The sequence below is a fragment of the Trypanosoma cruzi genome, genomic scaffold (assembly GCF_000209065.1).
Source record: "Trypanosoma cruzi strain CL Brener 1047053516801 genomic scaffold, whole genome shotgun sequence".
In the NCBI taxonomy this organism is placed as follows: domain Eukaryota; phylum Euglenozoa; class Kinetoplastea; order Trypanosomatida; family Trypanosomatidae; genus Trypanosoma; species Trypanosoma cruzi.
The window spans coordinates 229473-251485 of NW_001849551.1; the positions used below are offsets into that span (position 1 = coordinate 229473).

A 22013-nucleotide genomic window follows, 5' to 3' on the forward strand; every position below is an offset into this window, starting at 1 on the left:
GTCCGTCGCGTCGGCACCCCTCACGGAGGGTGCGCACACACACGAGAATAGGTGCAGCGCACACAGCAACACAAAAGCAAAGTAACGGTAAAAAGGAGGAGATCCCTGCACACCACGTGGATTGTTGGTCCACGGGAAGTGATGCCAATATTCACCACAAAAACAATTCATTTTTCTTTGGCCTTCGTTCATATTCAGCGCACACCACTTCATGCAGTCACCGCCACCACCACTGCAGCAGCAGGCATACGAGACAATAAGACGCAAAGGATGGGAGGTGGTGTGGAAGACCGTGGTGGGGCTGTCGCTGTCGGCGGTGGTCGTTGTTCCTTTTTCATTGTTGGTGAATGATGTTGTCGTGAATACTTCCGGCTATTTGACTAGGAGTGATGTTAAAAGGCAATTGTTTCCCTGGCAGTCATTTGATTCCTCTCCTGTCCTGTCGATTTCTGTGCTCGCCGCTGCGTTAGGCGAGACGCTGACAGGGCTGCCAGCACCATCTGACTGAAATTGTTCTGCCGTGTTCTCGTCCCCAGTCCCATTCCACCAGCTGCTGGGGGCGGTGCGGCAGTCATGCCAAAAGCACCAGCAATGGGCTGGGGTGTCGGCCGCATCAATCAATGGGTGTGCCCGCAAGCAACAGGAAATTGCATCGACAGGGACGTCTGCACCGACTCTCGGGAATGGGGAACAGTGGCGCCAAACAGAACAGTTCGTGTCACCCCGGAAAATCCGCAAGGCGTATTGGCGCGGGCTGCGTTGTGGTCTCGCGGCGACGGAAATGAATGGCGGTGCTGGTGGCGTCCTCGTCGTGCGTCCCCTGCGGCCACTCCTCGCAGTAAACTCATTGCCTGAGTACATTGGATTCCAACTGCGAGACCAATTTAAAATGTTCTTTCCTCCAAATGTGTTGTACTCGCATGTGGCCACGAACGCCCGCAATGCCTCCAGCGGATACACCTGCGATGCACGGTCAACACATTCCACATCCACTCGTCGTGCACCATCCAACACCATCTTTTCCTTGGAGCTATGAACAACACCGGGCACACACTCCTTTGCGGCCGTCCACGGCATGCGCCTGCGGTGAGAATCCGGAGAAAGTTCCATTCCTTCTGTGCACAAATTCATGGAGCTGCCGCCGTTGCGTGCGTCCCCGCGAAGGAAACAACAGCCCGCCGCAGCACTCACGAATGCCCACCCGTTGCCTCCTCTGCAAAAAAGAAATAAACGTTGGAGGGAAAAGCGTGCACAAATGCCCCGGCGAAAAAATTCAGCATCAGTGGATGAACACTGAAGCAGTGGGTGCATGCTCTACAAATGTCCTTCCTTTTTTAACCGCATTCATCGTAGCAAAGAAATGGCCCGCAAACGCACACGCAAGAAAACAAAGGTAAAGGCAAGCAGCGCAGCCGTTGAATCACACATACGCACATCGTATGAAACGCTTCTTGAAAAGGAACTGAATGCAGGAAGAAGCGCACACAATTTCCACAGACACCCGCAATCGTGTGTGGTTGCTTCTGTTCCATTATTTGGCCCTCGATGCGTTCCTGTGCGTGTCTCGCCAGTGAGTCACAGTGCCGTAGGATGCCAAGTCCCTGCACACACACACCTCAGGACGCGGCAGCGAGGCTCCCCAATGAACACCTCACGGCCGTACCTTTTGGATACCTCATGGACCGAGCGCCTCTCGCTGCAGGCCACACCACCCAAAACAAGCAGCACTATGCGCTGAGGAGTTGTGAGGGCAATCGTCCCACCACCGCCACCCAGATCAGGATGATTCTCCCATTTGCCACCACACCCTTGAAATGGCCCGGCGGTTTTTTCATGCTTCTCCACTGTTTTGGCCACCACTCGCGCCATTTGGCCCCATCGCACGATCGCGCTGCACCGATGCCAACGAAAGCCCGACCCGCAGCGTCCTATTCCTGCCCGTCTCCATCATCATACAGGCCTGTTTCAGAAGCGGATCCTCGTCCGTCGCGGCGTTGCTCGCAGAGGCACTCGTGCTCCGTCCGCCCTGCGCCGACGCCGTGCTGTATCGTTGCACGCTCCCGGCCCTCCTCGCCACATGCTCAAAGTTCGCAAACAAATGAGCGTCGGGCGTCAGTCCACCGTCTCGGATCAGCTGCTGCTTCTTGGCCTCCGTCAACTCGTCGGTGTTGCTCGCAGTCACAAGCAACAGGAGAAGACGCAGACGCACTGGCCGGAGCATCGCAGTATCCCTCGTCAGGCGCCGCACACCATCCAGGTTTTTCCTGAGGGGTTTGTGTCCAACGGCGATGTCTTGTTCCACCTCCCGCACCTCCGCCAGTCGCTTCTCCCGGTACTGTGCCACAAGCCTCGCGCAAATGTCGATGTGCAGCGACAGTCTGGTTTGCCTCTCCCGAAACTCCGGCGGAGACCGCACCGCACTGCCCAACTCCGCAAGATTGGTCTTCGGCTCCACGTCCTGCACCAATCCCGGGTGATACGCGTGGAGTTTTTTCAGCGCCGCCGAAAGCTCCTCCACGCACTGCGCAACAAAACAATGACGGTACGAGCACCAGTATACATCTTCTTCATCCACCAATTACTGCCGCTTCGAGTCCACACCCAGACGATTCCTACAGGTCTGCTCAAACAAGTTATTCCCCAGCGGCATCAGATCATCAAGCAGACACTGGCATGTGCGTTGGTGCATCAGCGGCGTCACCGTGACACAGCCCCAATCAACGATGATCCGCACCGGGTTGCCGCAGCTGTCGGCGCCCCCAAGTGAAATCCGGCTCGTCGTAGCAGAGCCTGGCAAGCCCTCAAAAAAGGTTCTGGCAAGTCCATGGCAGATGTTGCCTCTGTTTTGGTGGCGAATGACAGGCACACTATTGTTCATGACGTGAATAGCCGCCACAGGACGTGACGCCGCAACTTCCACAACGGACCATCAATTCGGAGGCGACAGCAGCTGAGGGAACCCATTCTGCATGCTGAGGTGGAACACCAGCACCTCAGGGGCGGCGAAGTCTAACATAATGTCCTTGAATCGCATCACCCTCGGCGCTATCCGAGACCGCGGGAGTTGCTGAGGACTGCGATGCGGGGTGCACCCCGGCGCAAAGATGTGTGCATCCCTGTAAGGAACCTTTGCCATCCAATCCTCAACCACGCGGCTCACAGACGCATCCTCCACGACAAAAAAGTAGCGCGCAGAACTACTCATAATCGGCTGCCGCGGCGTCATGAGGTCCTCGAGCAGCGTCACGCCGTGCTCTATGAGGTCATGGGGACGCAGTGAGCAGTTTAGCACAGCCGCAGCATGGGCATCGCAGTAAAAAACTTTGGACAGTCCATGAACGACGTCAAGCATGTGATGGAATATATAATCCCGCACACAACCTCAAACGCCATTGCTGGGCTCACACAGCTGCCCGCTTCCGTCGGCCTTGCTCGCACCAACCCGCCCCGCATACCATGTCAAGTAGAAGTCACACAGACAATGTGCTTGGATATGCGTGTGTGTGCCTTGTGTGCGCACATTTGACTCGCATCGTTCTGTGTGTATGTGCGTCTCAGAAAATCTAACAAGCACACAAGCAATGCCATACGACCATACGGTGGCCCCACATCGGCAACCAACAAAAGAAGAGCAGTGCTCATCGGAAGTAACACCAATTTCAAACACAATGTCAGACGGAGTGGGCACAGCACATGCATATGGAGAACGACATCCATTGAAATGGATGTTTTTCTATTGGGCTTCCAGTTCTGGGTGCAGGCCGCGCAGGAGGAAGCGCAGTCGCCTCGCAGCGCAACGCCGACCACACCGCAAATCGATAGAGTGTTGCCACGGCGGCGGCAGAGGCAAACAGAAGAAGCAGCGGACAGGGACAAGCAGCAGCAGCAGTGTCATCACCGGGAGTCGGGGACGGGCCTGCTCGCCGTCCGTCTCGCTGCTTCGATCCTTGCCGCCGAGAGAAGATTCTCGCGGTCTGTCGGAGCATCCTGGCCGGATCCACTTCTCCTCTGTCAACGGATGCTTCTGGGGAACAGCCGTGTCGACATCCTTTGGTGGTGTGCCGCGACCGGTCTCAATGCTCTCCGTAACGGGGACGGATGCCCGTAGCAAAGCTTGTTCAGTAGATGCCGGTGAAACCGTCCTGCTCCACACCCTCTCTCCTCGCCGTCCCACGGAACCACTGGAAGTAGGCTGCCGCTGGTGGCGGATATCGTGCACACCTCCGCGTGATCACGGCAAATGACGTTTCCCTCATCGTACGGTCGAGTGGCTCACGCAATCGTCGCCCCGTCCGTGCGTGGAACCCAACAAACGCCGCTCTTTTCAGTCACTCTCAGACGCACCCGCATGCCGAGGCACCTCAATGCCGCATGCATGGCAGCACCGAGATGTGTCTCCTCCGGGTCCCTCGCATCTGTTGTGTTGGTGGGAAGCGTGTCCAGACACCACGAAGAGGGCTTGTCCCCAGGCACCGCAGACAAATATTCTCCCCTCCAAATAACAGCAGCAGCATCCCTCACATCCAGTGCGGGATCAGTGATGGGGCAACTGTCCATCGGGCGTTTTGCTGACCTTTCATGGATAATCCGTCTGCACGGCAACCACTGGAATACCGATCCGACGCGCAGTTTTTGACGGAAACACCCACTTCAAGGAACATTTGGGAATATTCACTCATGTTCAGTGCGGATCAATTCCTCTGCAGCAGCCCGAATTCCTGCCGCAACGCATCGGCTCCGCCATCTATCAGTTCACCCTCATGCAGCCCAGTTCAGCCGATGCAGCCAGCAACAGCTCCGTGCAGCAGCCGGCGCCCCCCAATCGGTGACATCCACTCATCCTTCGCGTGGCACCGCCACCAGTGCGACTCCAGCGTCCTCCCGTCCCCATCGTCATCCTGCAGTTCCATGCCATCAATGTCGTCGCAGTCGTGGTGCTCCCTCGCTGCCATCGCGGCATTCGTCGAGTGCACTACCACCAACAGCGCCCTGCCACGCACTGCGCCATGTCAGAATTGGCAACACCAGTGGAAGGATGCTCAGCAGGCACAGTGAACCGACTGCAAACGCTGCCCGTGGCGAGTGACGGCACAATCAACGGACCCTCCAGTGGCTGCACGAGCAGACGATCCGCATGCAGTTTGACAGCAGCAGGGACAACTTCATCCTCGAGAACGTCCCCGTGTGCAGAGAACAGGACGTCATCCTCACAGTGGCAATTTTCAGTCAACAAATTCATTGTGTAATACCGCTCTGAAATACAATATTTCCCGGTATCATCCATGTCCCTTGTGGATACGTTGATGCGGATGGTCGCCCACAAATTCCTCCCGATGACGGTGTATGTCTGCAGCTCACCCTCTGCTCCAAAAAGATCACGTCTCTCACAACAACTTGGATCAAATTCGCGCCGTCGGCACGCATCACATAGCCAAAGAATCAAGAGTACGTCAAAGTGAAAGCAAAGCACCCGCTGGCAATCACACCAAAAACTTCATCACATGCAGCAGCACCAGCGTCTCAGTCTACTGTGGGGTGTAGAGCAAGTAAGCCATTGATGTGGGTGTTAGGCAAATATTTCGTGGCTTGCTAAACCAACATAGGCTGATTGCGTGGGAAGAAACAACAAAAAACACAAAAGAGAAAAGTCATCCAACCGCAATTTAAGCGATCCACCAATCAATGAAATTGCAGTGGGTTCACTCAACCACAAAACAAGTAAAACAGCACAAAAAAAGAGGCCGAAGCGTGGGACGACCAGCGCACACACACTCTCATTACTCCCGTAAAGCAAAACACACACACAGAGGGAGAGAGAGAGAGGTCGCCCACTCAATGCAATAAAAACAAAACAGAAACAGTTACGGTGCTCCGTCCATGCAGCCAGGCAGGACGGCAGCGGTGCGTGTCGTGCAAAAGAGAGCACCAACGGGCCTGCATGGGTGTGCATGCATATATACAATGGGCACATTATGTGTGTGCCTCGTGGGGTGAGGTGAGGGCGAGAGTCCATGCAAGGGGACACACACACACAGAGAGAGAAGGAAGAGTGTGTGTGCGGGCGGTGCACGGCTCTCTCTCACTCACTCTCACGCGGCCACCACCGCAGCCGCAGCCGCACACGCAACAACAAGAAGAAGATGCAAAAGAGGGGAGGTGGCGTGGGAGACCGCGGTGCTGCCGTCACTGTCGCCATTCGTCGCCGTTGTAGTTTTCGTGGCTGTGGCTTCGACTGGCGTTTCCTTCGGATTGGCTTCTTTATTTTCATTTTGTTTTTCGTCTCGTGTCCCTGCAGCATCGGCTGCTGGATCACTGTTTGGCATGTCCTCTTCAGTGCTATTGTCGGCTTCATTATTGGCGGCATCACCGTTTGCCGTGGGTGATGGTGGTCCTGATTCTCCATGGTCGGCAGGTGGTGCATTCTGTTGATTGGCTGCGATGGTGGCAACGCTCTTTGTTTGTGAGTTGTTGTTTGAGTCTTTTTCGCTTTGGACTTATTCTGGCTGTTTCATGTCCTCTAAAGCCTCAGCGCTGGACTGTCCATTCAGTTCTGTTGTTGTTGTTTGTACTTCTGTGTGTTTGGCCGGATTTTCACTTATATCTGTGAGCGCCTTATCATTTCTATTTCCGTTGTCTTCTTCTTTTTTCTCCAGTTCTTCCGCCTCTCCTTCACGACTGTCAGATTCATCGCGAAGATCTTTTTGCTCTTGCGGCGTGTCATCGAGGGCTTCATTACTCTCGGAATTTGCTCTCGAAGAGGGTCGCTTGACACCCTCATTGCCAGAGCTGCCAGATGAAGATGAAGACAATTGATCAGCTCTTTGGTGTTGGGGCCCAGTTGCCTTACCGTCCTTGTGGTCCATCGTATCTGCTACTTCTTCACCACTTGTATCCACCACTTCTAATTTCCTAACCTGTCCTCCTGTACCTGAGCCTCCAGACCCCAGTGGTGCCGCTTCTGGTTCACCTGCGACACCATCTCCTTTTGAACCAGGCGCTCCACTGGACTGCTTATTATTAGGTAATGATACCTTCGACTTATCCTGAGGCGGGGCTGTATCACTCAATCCTTCTTCTCCAGCTTCCGCAGCCTCAACCGCCTTTATTAATGCCATTCGAGTGGATAACAGCCCGCAGTCCGCCTTCAGAGACACGCCGTCATCTCCACCATTACTCGTGTGCCTCAAACCGTTCCCTCCACCCTCACTGCAGTAATCGTCCATCGCGTGTCCAAAAACAGCACCCCACCACAGCACGCAGAGGGCACACACCAGCAGCACACGGCCAGTCATCATCATAGCCATCACTCCTGTCAATTGCGTGTAGCCTTCAGCACAAACTAACTCCCCGTCAAAGCAGAGTGAAAGCAAAAGGAGAGACATGTCACACAACAGCCACGCCACAGTCACAAACGGCAGCAGCCCAAACAAAAAATATTCACATTTCATTGCGGCATCCGGCCTTTTCGTCCGCTCCTCCATTCGTGCAGTTCGTGGGACGCACAGCAATGAGGCCGGCACCGCGTGTGGGCAAAAACAACAAAACAAGAGGAGAAACACGTCACCCATGACAGTGTGCAGCAGCCGACCATTAAATAAAGGAACAGCAAGGATGCTTATCATTCCAGGGAGGCAACAAAGCCAACAGTAAAATGTAAATAATAAAAGAAAACAAGCAGGGAACGCGGCACATGTTCTTCGTGAGGAGTCGCAATGCCACACTCTTCGGCTCACAATACCGCCACAACTCCACACAATCCCAGAAGAAGCAGCAACGCCCAATACACGCACACACGCACAGTGCTGCCAACAGTTAACTCTCGCAGTGTCAATTTCGCGTCGTTGAGCGGGGCAAAGCTGTCGTCGTGTAGACTCACACCGTTTACGGAAAACTGCGCGGTGAATTCTCGTAATTGAGGCTCACTTGTCCAGAGGCATTGCGTTGAGTCAATCCGCCCGCATCACCCTCACCAAAAAATCCACTGCCTGCAACGCCATTTTCTGAAGAAAGGAGTTTAGTGTCCAGTGGCGCTGCGCTCACTCACCTCGTCCGTGTTACCCGCAGCAACGTGTTCCCTGCCGCCATAAGTGACAGACATGATCCCGGATGCATTCGACGCCACTAATATTCTCGGACCGTTGGCAAAGGAAGGCCTCTTCTTGGATGCATTCGGGACCATCACTTCGTTCGGATTGCTGGCAAACTCAGGTCTCGTCTCGGACGTGTTGGTCGCCGTGTTGGATGCGGGACTCCGATCGACGGTGTTGGGTCCGTCAGCCGCCGCAGACCGTCGCCAATCCTCGTGTTGACGTGACGGCTCAGCATTAACTTGCGGCGCAGTTGTCCCACCAGATTTTGTGTCGTCCTTCCCTTCACGGGGTGGCGGCAACCGACAGATGCCCGTCCGGTCAGCATCGTCGCTCCGTGCAGGCGGATGGATGGTTCCATCGGGGGAAAATTGACGCCACCACAATTCATAAGGGCCGGCGTATTTATGCGTCGTCACATTCATCGTGAATGCAACGGTGGCCCCTTCCTCTTCCGCTGCACAGCTGGCGGCACAGTTGCTACATGTGTGCACCGCATTGGCCACATGGCACACAGCACCCAGTTCACCATTCCTGCTGTGCATGCGCACATCAAAGCCACTGAAAGTGTAATTCTCATACTCAGCCTCAGCAATGGCAGCAGAACACTTCTTCCACGCCCACACACACACACGCAATAGCTCAGGCTGCCGTCACTCGGAGCACACGACACATCCACCGGCACAACCACCGCATCCGCATCACCAGATACATCTCCAGCACTCCCAGCAGCCGTCACACACACGGACGAGCAGCAGCAGCACAAGAGCGCAAGGACCAACACGGCGCCGCACCGTCACCATCGTCACCATCGCAGTCATTGTCACGCGTAGTGGAGTCGCTGGAGTCAGTCAGCTGATCGGTGAGGCAGAAGAAAAAGAATGCAACAAGAGAGAGAGGGACGGAGCACAGCGGATACAGCGGGAGAGCAGACAACATGCGGAGTGGGCAGCAGACCCAGCCGCACAGTTCACACACCACGAGACGGCATCCATGCAAGGAAGGCACACAACGCCAGCAGCCACCCACCATGCAGGAGGACAACACATCCACCACCATCTCCCCCAGCTCATCTCCACACCCAAAGGGAAACAGCAAAAACCCGCGGCCACCACACAACGCACACGGAGCGAGCACCCACCACACCAGCCACATGCGGAAGCGAACCCTCATCCATTAGCGACGCGGCAACAAAATTTCCAGCCATCCCGCCCTCAATGGGACACGGAGCCCAACTCAGCGCAGTCACACGCGGTGCATCACACCCGCAGGAAAAGGAGACTCGGGCTGCGCACTCCCTCCCCCTCACTTCTCCTCATGGCCACGGAAGAAGACAACAGCCGCCACACGCAACTGCCAGCATGCACTGCAAAAGGAGCATTCATATCCACTGCAATGTGCATCTTGTGGTTGTGTGGTTGTGTGTGCCTGCAGAAACACAAAACAAAACAAAAAAAAAACAGCGACCAGAGTATGTGGAGAGACGCACAAAAATGTACAGCGGAGGTGCATGGCGGAAACAACAAGAAGAAGACCACTCAAACTCATGACTGCACTGCAGCCCAAGCAATGGCAATCCACACAAGATTTATTTAAACCCAAAAAAAAAAAAAAACTTTCCCCTTCGTCTTAAATAAACCCCATCACACAAAATAATTATAAATAAAAAAAAGAAATCGTCCATTACTGTTCCACACAAAATTTTAAAAATCGCCTGGCTGCCGTGTGGCCACAGCAAACTGTCTGCATTTATTTTGCCCGCAAAAGAAAATTAAAAGATATTTAAATGTCTTTCAACCGTCTGACCCTCCGCGTGTCCGCACATCGTTTATATTTCATGCGGTCATCTGCGTGTTGCTGCTCCCCTCAGCCCTCTCATCGGCGCGCGAGTGCGGCCCGCAGAGCACAGTCACTCGTGTGTGTGGAGACTGAGAGAAGCACGCAGACATTACGGGAGTCGCGTCACTCCATCGGGAGAGTGAGCGCAGCAAAAAAAAAATCGTCAGGGGGGAAAAGAAATGATCACGAGGCCGACACCAAAGGGACTGCCGGCGCAAGAAATGCACACGCAAAGCAAAAGAAAATTACTTTAAAGAGAAACACGGCGGCAGGGTGTGGCTGTGTGTGTGGCGCTGCGGGTGTCTGCCAGCCCTGACCGCATAGAAAACAAAACAAGAGGGAATAAATGTGTGCGCCGCCCCACATGCCCTCGTCGCACGCCCACACGTCACGGCCCCTCCTCATGCGTGCAGCAGGCGAGGCGCACAGGGCCGTCGCCATGAGCGTGTCGGTGGGTGTGCGAGTGGAGCAGTTGGGCGGGAAACACACGGCACCCCTCACAGGAAGAGTGCAGCAACAAACAATTAAAGAGGGAAGAGTAGAAAAGAAAAAAGCGTCCACAGTGATTGCCCCAAAAGCAAAAAGAAAGATGAGGGGTCAGTAATATAGATAAACGCTCATAGAGGAAGCAAATTAAAAAAAGAAAATTAAAAAAATTAAATTTAGAAGAAAAAAAAAAAAAAAAAACATTTACGATGCTCCGCCCATGCGGCCAGGCAGGACGGCAGCGGTGCGTGTCGTGCGAAAGAGAGCACCAACGGGCCTGCATGGGTGTGCATGCATATATACAATGGGCACATTATGTGTGTGCCTCGTGGGGTGAGGTGAGGGCGAGAGTCCATGCAAGGGGACACACACACAGAGAGAGAAGGAAGAGTGTGTGTGCGGGCGGTGCACGGCTCTCTCTCCCTCACTCTCACGCGGCCACCACCGCAGCAGCAGCCGCACACGCAACAACAAGAAGAAGGGGCAAAAGAGGGGAGGTGGCGTGGGAGACCGCGGTGCTGCCGTCACTGTCGCCTGTATTTGCGGTGGCATTTGTACGAAGGGCGTTTTTATCTTTCGCGGATTCTTCGCCACTTTCCGCGGGGTGTTCATGCTGTTGTTGTTGGACTTGTGTTTCATCACTTTGCTGCTGCTTTTCTTCTTCTTCCTCCTCTTCTTCTTCCCGTCCTTTGTGTTCAGTACCGGATGTCGTTCCTGCCGGTCCTTCGGGTAGCGAGGAGTTGTGGGCCGCTGCTGCAGCAGGCGTCTGATTTCCTGTTGAAGATTCTCCCGTTGTGTTAGATGGATTAGTGCCTGAGGATCCCGCCGTACCACCACTGCTGCCAGCTGAAGAATCAACACCAGGAGGACCAGCAGTAACAGCAGGAGAAACAGCAGAAGGAGAAGCAGCAGGAGCAGATGAACCAGCAGAACCGGCTCCTTCACCAGCAGCAGAACCACCACCAGGAGCCCCGGCAGCGCCAGCACCACCAGGACCAGGTCCACCAGCAGAGCCAGTAGAAGAACCAGCAGTAGAAGCACCAGCGTCGGAAGTCTTACTTGAATTCGAATTGTTCTGCATTACAAGAGCATCATTTCCTCCATCCGAGGCTTCGACGGCAGTAATGGGCAGTACTGACCGCAAAGGCACCGTAATCGCCGTTTTATTACATCCGTCAGGCATGTGGGATCCATTCTCACCCAACACTCCCGACGCCATGCAGCCACCCAGTGCGTTGGTGTCAACGTCCCTCGCATAAACACCGCCGGCAACGCACCACAGCACGCAGAGGGCACACACCAGCAGCACACGGCCGGTCATCATCATCGCCATCACTCCTGTCACTTGCGTGTAGCCTTCAGCACAAACTAACAACACGTCAACGCAGAGTGAAAGCAACAAAAGACACGGCACAGTAAAATACACCAGCAGCAGCAGCACGCATTTCATGAGAAATATTGAACCAATGAAAGTGAAAAAAGACACAATGCGCTGCAAGTAAAGAAAAGCACAGAAAACAAGGAAAAACAAAAGTGAACAGGCAGCAATAAAGTAAAACAGTAAAAACACACACAAAAAAGAGCTGCACAGTATGGCTCCAGCGCGCACGCCTCTATCCTCAACAGTGTGTCCACGCAAACAGTTGTGTGCGTGTCGTGCGTATGCGTGTGTTTGGGATGCGTCCAACGTGACGGATGTGGCGCACAGAACGGAGCACACAGCAGGGCAGCGAAAGCAAAGGAAGCAAAAAACACAATCATCATAATTGCTCTTACTTTATACATCGGACCACAGTGGACACACACATGTCACCGCCGTTGAGTGCTGGCACGCACAGCCCGCATGCACCTCTTTACCCCACAGTGGTGCACGCCAGCGCGGATACGGCGAGCAGCAGCGGGGCACACACCCACGCAGAGCTGCTGAGGCTGCCGTCGCTTTCGCGAAGACGTGACGGTGCGGTGGTGGTCGTCGTGGTTGGCGCCTCTGTATTCATGGCCGTGTTAAGTGGTGCCTCTGGCGCGGTGGTTGTTGTGGTAGTCCTACTTGCAGTTGGTGCGTTTGTCGTAGTCGTCGTTTTTTGCACTGTGGAATCAACTTTTGAAATCGTTGCGGACTTATCCGCAGCACTTGTTTTCGCTGACTCAACAGACGCAACTGGTGCATCTTGACTGTTGGCATTCTCATTGGCTTTCGGAACCGTTTTTTCTTCTACTTTGTTATTGTCTTGATCCGTTGGTGTAACGACCCCTGGACCTGGGCCCTCGTTTTTACCTTCTGCCTGCCGTCCGTCCCACTTATTCCCGGTGGTGGATCGGAATTCTGAACGGATTGAGCTGGTTTATCGCTACCCTCTGTCGCGCACACGGACGGACAGCAGCACAGGGCGAGCACCAACAGGGCGCACAGCAGACGGCACGTCATCACCGTGAGTGTGGTCGTTCAGTGGTGTGGAGCTGATCTGCACAGTGAGGGGCATGGAGAGCAGCAGGGAGACGAGAGGTGCGGCAGACACACACAGAGGGCACACCACATGAGGAGAGGGCGGCAGCCAGGCATGCACCGTACGCCACACACTCCAATCCACGGCAGCAGGCACACACACACTCCTGCCGCAACAACAACACACAGATGGAGGAGGGAGAAGCAAACAGGAGCGGCACACAAGGCTCCACCGCACGCACATACGGCGAGAGCGGTCAGTCGTGTCTGCACCCCTCACGGAGGGTGCGCACACACACGAGAATAGGTGCAGCGCACACAGCAGCACAAAAGCAAAGTGACAGTAAAAGGAGAGATCCCCGCACACCACGTGGATTGTTGGTCCACGGGAAGTGATGCCAATATTCATCACAAAGCAACTTTTTATCTTGTTTTAGTTGCACGCTGCTACAGCAACGAGTGAGCAGCGCAGGGGCCGTCCGTACAAAAATGGCAATTATTCCGTCTCATGCGGGCCGTCGTGCGGGCTGAGGCAATCCCAAACAGTCGCGGTCCCTATTCCCAACGACGAGGGCATTCCCGCAGTGGATGAGGCACAGTTTCCCGTGGTCCGTCGGGGATCAGCAGCCCGTGCCGTCTGTGATGCGGCGGCGGCGGAAGAGCCTGTTCCATATTGAGTTCCCGCGGTTGTGCTTCCTGCATGTTCGGTCTGCTGGCATGATTGGCACTTTCGGTGGAGACCCGAGCGCGAGGCGCCTGTTAGGAGGACGGTGGCGCCATTGCGGCGTCCGCATGCAAGGCGTTCTTCGACCATCGGAACACAAGGCCGAAAACGCCCTCATATTGTGGACGGACGAGAAGACGCTGCCGCAGACTGGGCAGGAGAACGTCAATCCGGCGCTCGTTGGTCAACAAAGATTTGCGGTTCTCACGCGAGGTGGAGGTTCCGGAGGCAGGAGCGGGCCGATCTCCTCGGTGAGGGAGGGAAGGCGCTACCGACATAAAGGGCCGCCTGTAATCTGCAGGGCGTGCGCCATTCTACCGAAGAGTGGGCAGGAGTCGCATCGCAGTTGTGCGCGGAGCTGCGGGTCGTGGCACAACATTTGGCCGGACACAAGCAATGGAGTTTTCGCTATACCGACGATCGCCGGTAGTGGTGTTGTGTGCGCCTTCCTCTTCCTCCTGGACTTCCTTCCGGCATAACCTCTTGACGGCGGCAAGGAAGCCCACGTGCCAGATTGGGACACCCCATTGCGGGGAGGAAACTTGCAACCGCGGCTTCTTTCTCAGCGGCCTCATTGCGTGGCACACCGCAGTGCGACGGAGAGAACACGCATTCTACAGAGTGGCCTCGCTTCACCAAGAAAAGTGGCATAATCCAAATTCCTTCAGTAACGCAGTCTCGCATGACCATTGGGGCAACGCGGAGTGCCTCAATTGCCGACAGGGACTCCGTTGCCACCAGCATTCGTGTGGGCGATTGGGATGTTTCCAGACGAGGAGGTATGAGATGTCTAAAGCCATTTTTAATGGCAAGGCACTCGGCTCTCTACGAGCATGCGAGCCTGCCAGCTGCTGCACGATGGACCTCCACAGGGAGATCATTTATCTTTGTGGGGCCGTATAATAGTGCAGCGAATCCGGATGCGAGTCCAGCGGGAGATGAAGAACCGTCTGTCCATAATTCAAAATCATAATACCAGTGAGGAGTAAATAGAATCAAAAGCCGTGCGCGTAACATCGTCAGAGGCGTCTTTGGACAAAAAGTGGCTGTTAAAATTCCACTTTATTACAACTCACAGTGTCCCAGGGAATAACTCGATGTTGGGCAAGAGGAGCACGATTGTGGTTGTGGGGTACCCCAATAATGTTACATACGCGGCGCAATCCATTACCAACGGCATCTCTCGGAAGCGGGAACGATGTCGCCGCTTTCCCATGCATGGACGGCGGCATGGCCTCCAATCAGATTGCGCCACGCACGTCCTCAATATACCGGAGACGCGTGAGGCGTTCGTGCGGTGTGGGTGCGCGGAACCCAATGATCCTCCGCAGCGGTGCTGGATTTGCGGCCAGGTGGACAGAAGTATCCTTATTTGCTGCGCGTGGGCCGAGCGATGCTGTGCAGCTGTCGCGGTGCCGCGCTTCCAGGCCGTGGAGGTGAGTGGGGACCGGACACGGTGCGGTCGCCTCGCTGCCGTGGTGCAACGCACTGTGGACGCATCCAACCAGAAAGGATCGCGTGGTTTGCCGGGACGCCCCAGCCGCAGCGCCGAGCCGCAGCTGACGGCGGCGTGGCACGGTCTGCCCTGCAGCGGCGGTGACGTGCAAACCAAAATTGAGGTGTCGATCAATCGCATTGCCGAGCAGACGCACCGGGTGGAACTTGACGCGTTGGTTCCCACCGCCCAGACGATGGTCGGCAGTGTCCTCGTCGGACTGTCGGTGTGGGGCGATGCAGAACAGAGCGGACCGTTCCTGTCCGCGTCGATACTCAGACTGTGCTCGGCAGCACATGTGGCCACAAGGGACACGGCAGTTTGGCATTGCCGCAGCACAGGCACGGATGTCCGCACACAAGGCAACAAGCGTGCGGCCGTCAGCGTGAATGAACGCCGACGCAAAGTGAATGCTGTACAGGCGGCGCCGCAGACCATCCACGTGGTGGAGTGGGAGCTGCGGTCCAAGGAAGCTGCATTGTGCTTCCCCGGCTAAAGGGAGCTGCTGTCGGGAATATTCTTGGTGAGCACTCGCCCAAACGCAGCCGCCTCGCAGGTGATTGCGCTACCAGATTTGGGCGCGACGGCCCAGGCGCAGTAGCCCGCCGAGCACAGCCAGCACTCGCCCATCGTCAGCGGTGTCTAATGCAGTCGAGATGCCGATCCGTACGGCGAGAGAGCGGTGACGGCGACTGTGCAGCGCGGGACGCCCCTGCGACACTCGCACTCGCTTAGCCCTCGTGCCGCTTCTTCACTGACAGGCGGCGGTGGACCAGTCCTTCGCTCTCCCCTAGCAGGGCAGAGAGCAGCGGGATTGGCCAACAACTCCCTCCGTGCGGCATGTGTCCTTCCCGTATTTGCAGATGGGAGTGGTGTCCCACTTTTCCCGGGAAATTCGCAGGCTGCCGTCAGCGAGGGAGGTATTGATCATCGCTCTGTGCGAGGAGCGGGCAGCGGGTGCAAGATGGCACAGAAACACATTCAGTGCGCCGCCGCGGCCAGGGGCCAAGCAAGGCAAACAGTGACGGATGGTGAATTCAAGCGCATACGGCGTGAAGGACCCATCCATATCACAGTCACCAGGGGACACGCAAGCACAAAGTGTGCGGACAGCACTGGGGATCGCAGCGCGTGCGACTCGGACAGTGTGACGGACAAGCAAATTTTCCTGCTGCCAAGACAGAGCACAAACGCGGTCCCAACAGTACCGCGGCACGGCCGATGCCAGAGGGCAGGGACGCGGTGCCTCCATGCCTCGCGGCATCACAGGCCTGGGCTCGAGAGGGCACCAAGCTCCTTCGCACGGACCACAAGCAGCACGGAGAAGTTACGGCAGAGGGCATGATTGCGGTACTCCCGTTTGCGGACATCTTCAGCTCGGGGCAGGATGCCTCCCGGTGAGGCTGTGTGCGCGTCCCATGCTGCCGCTGCAACACACTCGGCCTGCTCCACTCTGACCGTCCAGGTTCATCAGTGGCTGTCACGGCTGCCGCGCGGGATGGTGCGCCTTGCCGCTCGCACGGTGCATATCCAACCATGTGGTCACAGTGGCCAGAGGCGTTGCACACACCGAGGTGGAAGCATTCCAGTCGGCTTCACGCAGAACAGCGACGGCATGTTTCCGTCGCGGCAGCATGCCTGCCGGTCGCGGGAGGCCGTCCTCCGTCCCCGCAGTGTGGGATGGCAGATGGTAGTCCGAGTCCATGCAAAGGGGTGGATGTCCAGTGGGAGACACGCAGTACGCGTTGCGCAGTCACGTCGGGAAACGAGACAATGCGGCCGCTGATCCGCGCTGGCTGTGCCGGGTCGTCGGACAGCTCACACTCCATGCCGCTTGAGGTGGCGGCGAGGTTCTCTCCTGCCGTCGTTGATCGTGAGCGACCGTCCCGCAGCTCATGGTGCGAATTCAGGTAGCCCGCAATAGGCGCTGCAGGACCAAGACGAAAAATGGTGCCCGCAAACTGGGCAGCGTGAGCGATTTCCAGAAAAAGGCCGCAGAGGTTCACCACGTACATGCTGGGGCTGGCCGGTGGGCACACGCGGAAGGCAGTCGTCTCCAGGCAGTTGGTGCCACGAGCGGCAGGCACTCGCACAGCAAGGTGTGGCGCACCAAGAGGGCCACGCCACCGGCACGCCCACTGCAGGCCTGGCGGAAGTCACCGCAGCCAACGCGCCGCGTCGCTGGGGCGCCCTGCTGCCTGCACTCCTGCAGAAGAACCATGCCGGGATGGTGCTACGCCAGTCGAACGGCAAGGGCAATCCTGAAGGGCGAAGGGCTGGAAGTTCTGAGTTGCCAGACAACTACGGGGCCATCCTAATCTCCTCATCGGGGCTGCGGCTCCTGCGGACACCACCGCAGCGGGTGATGCCGATGGAGTGACTGCAATGAAACTACTGTGCGCTTCTGTCAGTCAAGCTGCAGGCAAACCGCCTCGCCGCTCCACAACCAACAGAGCGTGGGACCTTCTCGAGGGGTGACGCCGCCGTGGTCCCCGTCACGCTCGCAGCAATGCCCTGCCGCAATCACCCCCGCAGAGAGACAGGGAAGAGTGTGTGGATGTGTGTCGAGAGCACAGCGACCGTCCTCGCCAGAGAAGGCCATCGTGGCACCGTCCGTCACGCACCGGCACACACCGAGCAACGCACGCACCCGGCAGAGCAAAAACAACAAGGAGAGAAGAATGCCCCAAGAGCAGGCAACACCTTCATGGCGGGCATCGTGCAGCCGCGTCGGCCGGCCTCCAGCAAAATAGAAAAAGCATTCCTGTAGTGCACTGCGCAAATAATTATGTGTGCTGGAGGAGCAGAAGAAAAGAGGAGCACAGGAAGGCACATCAGCACAGCAAGAGGCACAACTGGATGGCAGCGACACATGCGGCACGGCCCACACTCAACAATCACGCACGGTGGCAGCACACGCCCATCCAGAGAAAAGAAAAGAAAAACACGGCGGCAAGGTGTGGCTGTGTGTGTGGCGCTGCGGGTGTCTGCCGGCCCTGGCCGCAAAGAAAACAAAACAAGAGGGAAGAAATGTGTGCTCCGCCCCACAGGCCCTCGTCGCACGCCCACACGTCACGGCTCCCTCAGCGCGCCGTTCGTCGCGGCCCCTCCTCATGCATGCAGCAGGCGAGGCGCACAGGGCCGTCGTCATGAGCGTGTCGGTGGGTGTGCGAGTGGAGCCGTTGGGCGGAAACACACGGCACCCCTCGCAGAAAGAGTGCAGCAACAAACAATTAAAGAGGGAAGAGTAGAAAAGAAAAAAACGTCCATAGCGATTGCCCCCAAAAGAAAAAAAAAGGATGGTTTAGTAAAATATATAAACGCTCATAGAGGAAGCAAATTAAAAAAATTAAATTTACAAAAACAGAAACAGTTACGGTGCTCCGCCCATGCGGCCAGGCAGGACGGCAGCGGTGCGTGTCGTGCAAAAGAGAGCACCAACGGGCCTGCATGGGTGTGCATGCATATATACAATGGGCACATTATGTGTGTGCCTCGTGGGGTGAGGTGAGGGCGAGAGTCCATGCAAGGGGACACACACACAGAGAGAGAAGGAAGAGTGTGTGTGCGGGCGGTGCACGGCTCTCTCTCTCTCTCTCACGCGGCCACCACCGCAGCAGCAGCCGCACACGCAACAACAAGAAGAAGAAGCAAAAGGGGGGAGGTGGCGTGGGAGACCGCGGTGCTGCCGTCACTGTCGCCTGTATCTGCGGTGGCATTTGTACGAAGGGCGTTTTTATCTTTCGCGGATTCTTCGCCACTTTCCGCGGGGTGTTCATGCTGTTGATGTTGTTGGACTTGTGTTTCATCACTTTTCTGCTGCTTTTCATTTTCCTCTTCTTCTTCCCGCCCTTTGTGTTCAGTACCGGATGTTTTTCCTGCCGGTATTTCGGGAGGCGAGGAGTTGTGAGCCGCTGCTGCAGACGACTGATCTCCTGTTGAAGAGTCCCCTGTTGTGTTAGATGGATTAGTGCCTGAGGACCCCGCTTCACCACCACTGCTGCCAGCTGAAGTATCAACAACAGTAGCCCCTGGAACAGCAGCAGAAGTACCACCGGTGACTTGACCACCAGTAGGAGAAACGCCACCGCCCCCACCGCCTCCACCACCAGGAGCCCCGGCAGCGCCAGCAGAAGAAGAAACATCACCGGTGCCTTGATCTCCAGTAGGAGTTCGACTGCTTCCTCCGGAACCAGAACTGCCTCCACCAGGAAAAGCACCAGACTCGAGATTCTCACTTGAATTCGAATTGTTCTGTGTACTACCAGTAGAAGTTCCACTGCCACCAGGAGAAGCACCAGCAGGTCCACCAACAGAAGAACCACCAACAGGAGCCCCTGGACCACCAACAGAAGGAGGAGCAACAGCACCAGAAGAAGCAGCAGAAACTCCAGCAACACCACCAGGACCAGTAACAGCAGAACCAGAAGCACCAGCGTCGGAAGTCTTACTTGAATTCGAATTGTTCGGTGTTGCAACAGCATTATCTTCTTCAGTCGAGGCTTCAACGGCAGCAATGGGCAGTACTGACCGCAAAGGCACCGTAATCGCAGTTTTATTACATCCGTCAGGCATGTGGGATCCATTCTCACCCAACACTCCCGACGCCATGCAGCCACCCAGTGCGTTGGTGTCAACGTCCCTCGCATAAACACCGCCGGCAACGCACCACAGCACGCAGAGGGCACACACCAGCGGCACACGGCCAGTCATCATCATCGCCATCACTCCTGTCACTTGCGTGCAGCCTTCAGCACAAACTAACTCCCCGTCAAAGCAGAGTGAAAGCAAAAGGAGACACGGCACAGTAAAATACACCAGCAGCAGCAGCACGCATTTCATGAGAAATATTGAACCAATGAAAGTGAAAAAAGACACAATGCGCTGCAAGTAAAGAAAAGCACAGAAAACAAGGAAAAACAAAAGTGAACAGGCAGCAATAAAGTAAAACAGTAAAAACACACACAAAAAAGAGCTGCACAGTATGGCTCCAGCGCGCACGCCTCTATCCTCAACAGTGTGTCCACGCAAGGCTCCGCTGCGCATGCAAACGAGTGTGCCTGAGACGCGTTCAACGTGACGGATGTGGCGCACAGCACGGAGCACACAGCAGGGCAGCGGAAGCAAAAGAAGCAAAAAACACAATCATCATAATTGCTCTTACTTTATACATCGGACCACAGTGGACACACACATAAATCCCCGCTGTTGAGTGCTGGCACGCACAGCCCGTATGCACCTCTTCAGCCCACAGCGGTGTACGCCAGCGCGGATACGGCGAGCACCAGCGGGGCACACACCCACGCAGAGCTGCTGAGGCTGCCGTCGCTTTCGCGAAGACGTGACGGTGCGCGGGTGGTCGTCGTGGTTGGCGCCTCTGTATTCATCGCCGTGTTAAGTAGTGCCTCTGGCGCGGTGGTTGTTGTGGTAGTCGTTGTAGTGGTTGACGCAGTGGCATCGCTACCTGATACCTTCATTACGGCAGTCACATTTGTTGGCTGCTGCGCATCGACTTTACCTGTCACTTCCAAACTAAGGGGCCTCTCTTTCGCTTTGTTTGCTGACTCAGTGCCCCCAGTAGGTGGCTGCTCCGGATTGGTTGTAATTTGTCCCACCGCAGTAACGGGTGCACCATCGTGTGTCTGTGGCGCGCTGTGAAATTCTAGTGTCTCTTCCTTATCACTCGTCGGATTGGACGTCTGACCCGCATATTTCTGGCTTCCTCCCTTCAGATTGTCAGGCGTCCCTGAAGTCTGTTCCGTCTCGACTGTTGCCTTTGGCGCAAGGGTGTCTGAACCTGCAACATCCTGATCCTCACCATCGACAGTTGTCCCGCACACACGGAAGGGCGGCAGAACAGGGCGAGCACCAACAGGGCGCACAGCAGACGGCACGTCATCAATGTGAGTGTGGTCGTTCAGTGGTGTGGAGCTGATCTGCACAGTGAGGGGCATGGAGAGCAGCAGGGAGACGAGAGGTGCGGCAGACACACAGAGAGGGCACAACACATGAGGAGAAGTCAGCAGCCAGGCATGCACCGTACGCCGCACACCGCGCACGACACACACTCCAATCCACGGCAGCAGGCACACACACACTCCTGCCGCAACAACAACACACAGATGGAGGAGGGAGAAGCAAACAGGAGCGGCACACAAGGCTCCACCGCACGCACATACGGCGAGAGCGGTCCGTCGCGTCGGCACCCCTCACGGAGGGTGCGCACACACACGAGAATAGGTGCAGCGCACACAGCAGCACAAAAGCAAAGTGACAGTAAAAGGAGAGATCCCCGCACACCACGTGGATTGTTGGTCCACGGGAAGTGATGCCAATATTCATCACAAAGCAACTTTTTATCTTGTTTTAGTTGCACGCTGCTACAGCAACGAGTGAGCAGCGCAGGGGCCGTCCGTACAAAAATGGCAATTATTCCGTCTCATACGGGCCGTCGTGCGGGCTGAGGCAATCCCAAACAGTCGCGGTCCCTATTCCCAACGACGGGGCATTCCCGCAGTGGATGATGCGGAGTCTCCCGTGGTCCGTCGGGGATCAGCAGCCCGTGCCGTCTGTGATGCGGCGGTGGTGGGAGAGCCTGTTCCATATTGAGTTCCCGCGGTTGTGCTTCCTGCATGTTCGGTCTGCTGGCATGATTGGCACTTTCGGTGGAGACCCGAGCGCGAGGCGCCTGTTAGGAGGACGGTGGCGCCATTGCGGCGTCCGCATGCAAGGCGTTCTTCGACCATCGGAACACAAGGCCGAAAACGCCCTCATATTGTGGACGGACGAGAAGACGCTGCCGCAGACTGGGCAGGAGAACGTCAATCCGGCGCTCGTTGGTCAACAAAGATTTGCGGTTCTCACGCGAGGTGGAGGTTCCGGAGGCAGGAGCGGGCCGATCTCCTCGGTGTGGGAGGGAAGGCGCTACCGACGTAAGGG

General features: G+C 56.2%; 4 protein-coding genes and 5 pseudogenes across 4 annotated transcripts, besides 12 other annotated features; all 9 read right to left on the reverse strand.

Moving 5' to 3' along the window:
• Positions 1-11326: part of a sequence feature (areas not merged during assembly with more than two copies in the genome that could not be assigned to a particular haplotype) that runs on past the window's edge.
• On the reverse strand, positions 373-1311 carry Tc00.1047053510629.262 (uncharacterized protein; the record flags this gene model as incomplete). The annotated part of the gene is made up of 1 exon (XM_816239.1): positions 373-1311. The coding sequence occupies one exon, from the start codon at positions 1309-1311 to the stop codon at positions 373-375; it is 939 nt and encodes a 312-aa protein (XP_821332.1).
• On the reverse strand, positions 1592-3439 carry Tc00.1047053510629.270 (annotated as a pseudogene).
• Positions 4994-5383, reverse strand: Tc00.1047053510629.281 (annotated as a pseudogene).
• On the reverse strand, positions 6090-7304 carry Tc00.1047053510629.290 (annotated as a pseudogene).
• Tc00.1047053510629.300 (uncharacterized protein) lies at positions 8015-8632 on the reverse strand (the record flags this gene model as incomplete). The annotated part of the gene is made up of 1 exon (XM_816230.1): positions 8015-8632. One exon carries the CDS (start codon positions 8630-8632, stop codon positions 8015-8017), a length of 618 nt encoding a protein of 205 aa, XP_821323.1.
• Positions 9737-9759: a sequence feature (AT_rich).
• Positions 10562-10613: a sequence feature (A-rich).
• On the reverse strand, positions 10843-11745 carry Tc00.1047053510629.310 (mucin-associated surface protein (MASP), putative; the record flags this gene model as incomplete). The annotated part of the gene is made up of 1 exon (XM_816231.1): positions 10843-11745. One exon carries the CDS (start codon positions 11743-11745, stop codon positions 10843-10845), a length of 903 nt encoding a protein of 300 aa, XP_821324.1.
• Positions 11068-11094: a microsatellite.
• Positions 11283-11457: a microsatellite.
• Positions 11327-11399: a sequence feature (haploid, non-Esmeraldo-like haplotype).
• Positions 11400-11517: a sequence feature (areas merged during assembly that could not be assigned to a particular haplotype. This can correspond to areas where the two haplotypes were merged or to regions with more than two copies in the genome that were merged during assembly.).
• Positions 11518-11811: a sequence feature (areas merged during assembly that could not be assigned to a particular haplotype. This can correspond to areas where the two haplotypes were merged or to regions with more than two copies in the genome that were merged during assembly.).
• Positions 11812-22013: part of a sequence feature (areas not merged during assembly with more than two copies in the genome that could not be assigned to a particular haplotype) that runs on past the window's edge.
• Positions 12266-12838, reverse strand: Tc00.1047053510629.329 (annotated as a pseudogene).
• Positions 14132-17385: a mobile genetic element.
• Positions 18412-18432: a sequence feature (AT_rich).
• Positions 18672-19799, reverse strand: Tc00.1047053510629.350 (mucin-associated surface protein (MASP), putative; the record flags this gene model as incomplete). The annotated part of the gene is made up of 1 exon (XM_816232.1): positions 18672-19799. One exon carries the CDS (start codon positions 19797-19799, stop codon positions 18672-18674), a length of 1128 nt encoding a protein of 375 aa, XP_821325.1.
• Positions 19358-19511: a microsatellite.
• Tc00.1047053510629.360 lies at positions 20318-20974 on the reverse strand (annotated as a pseudogene).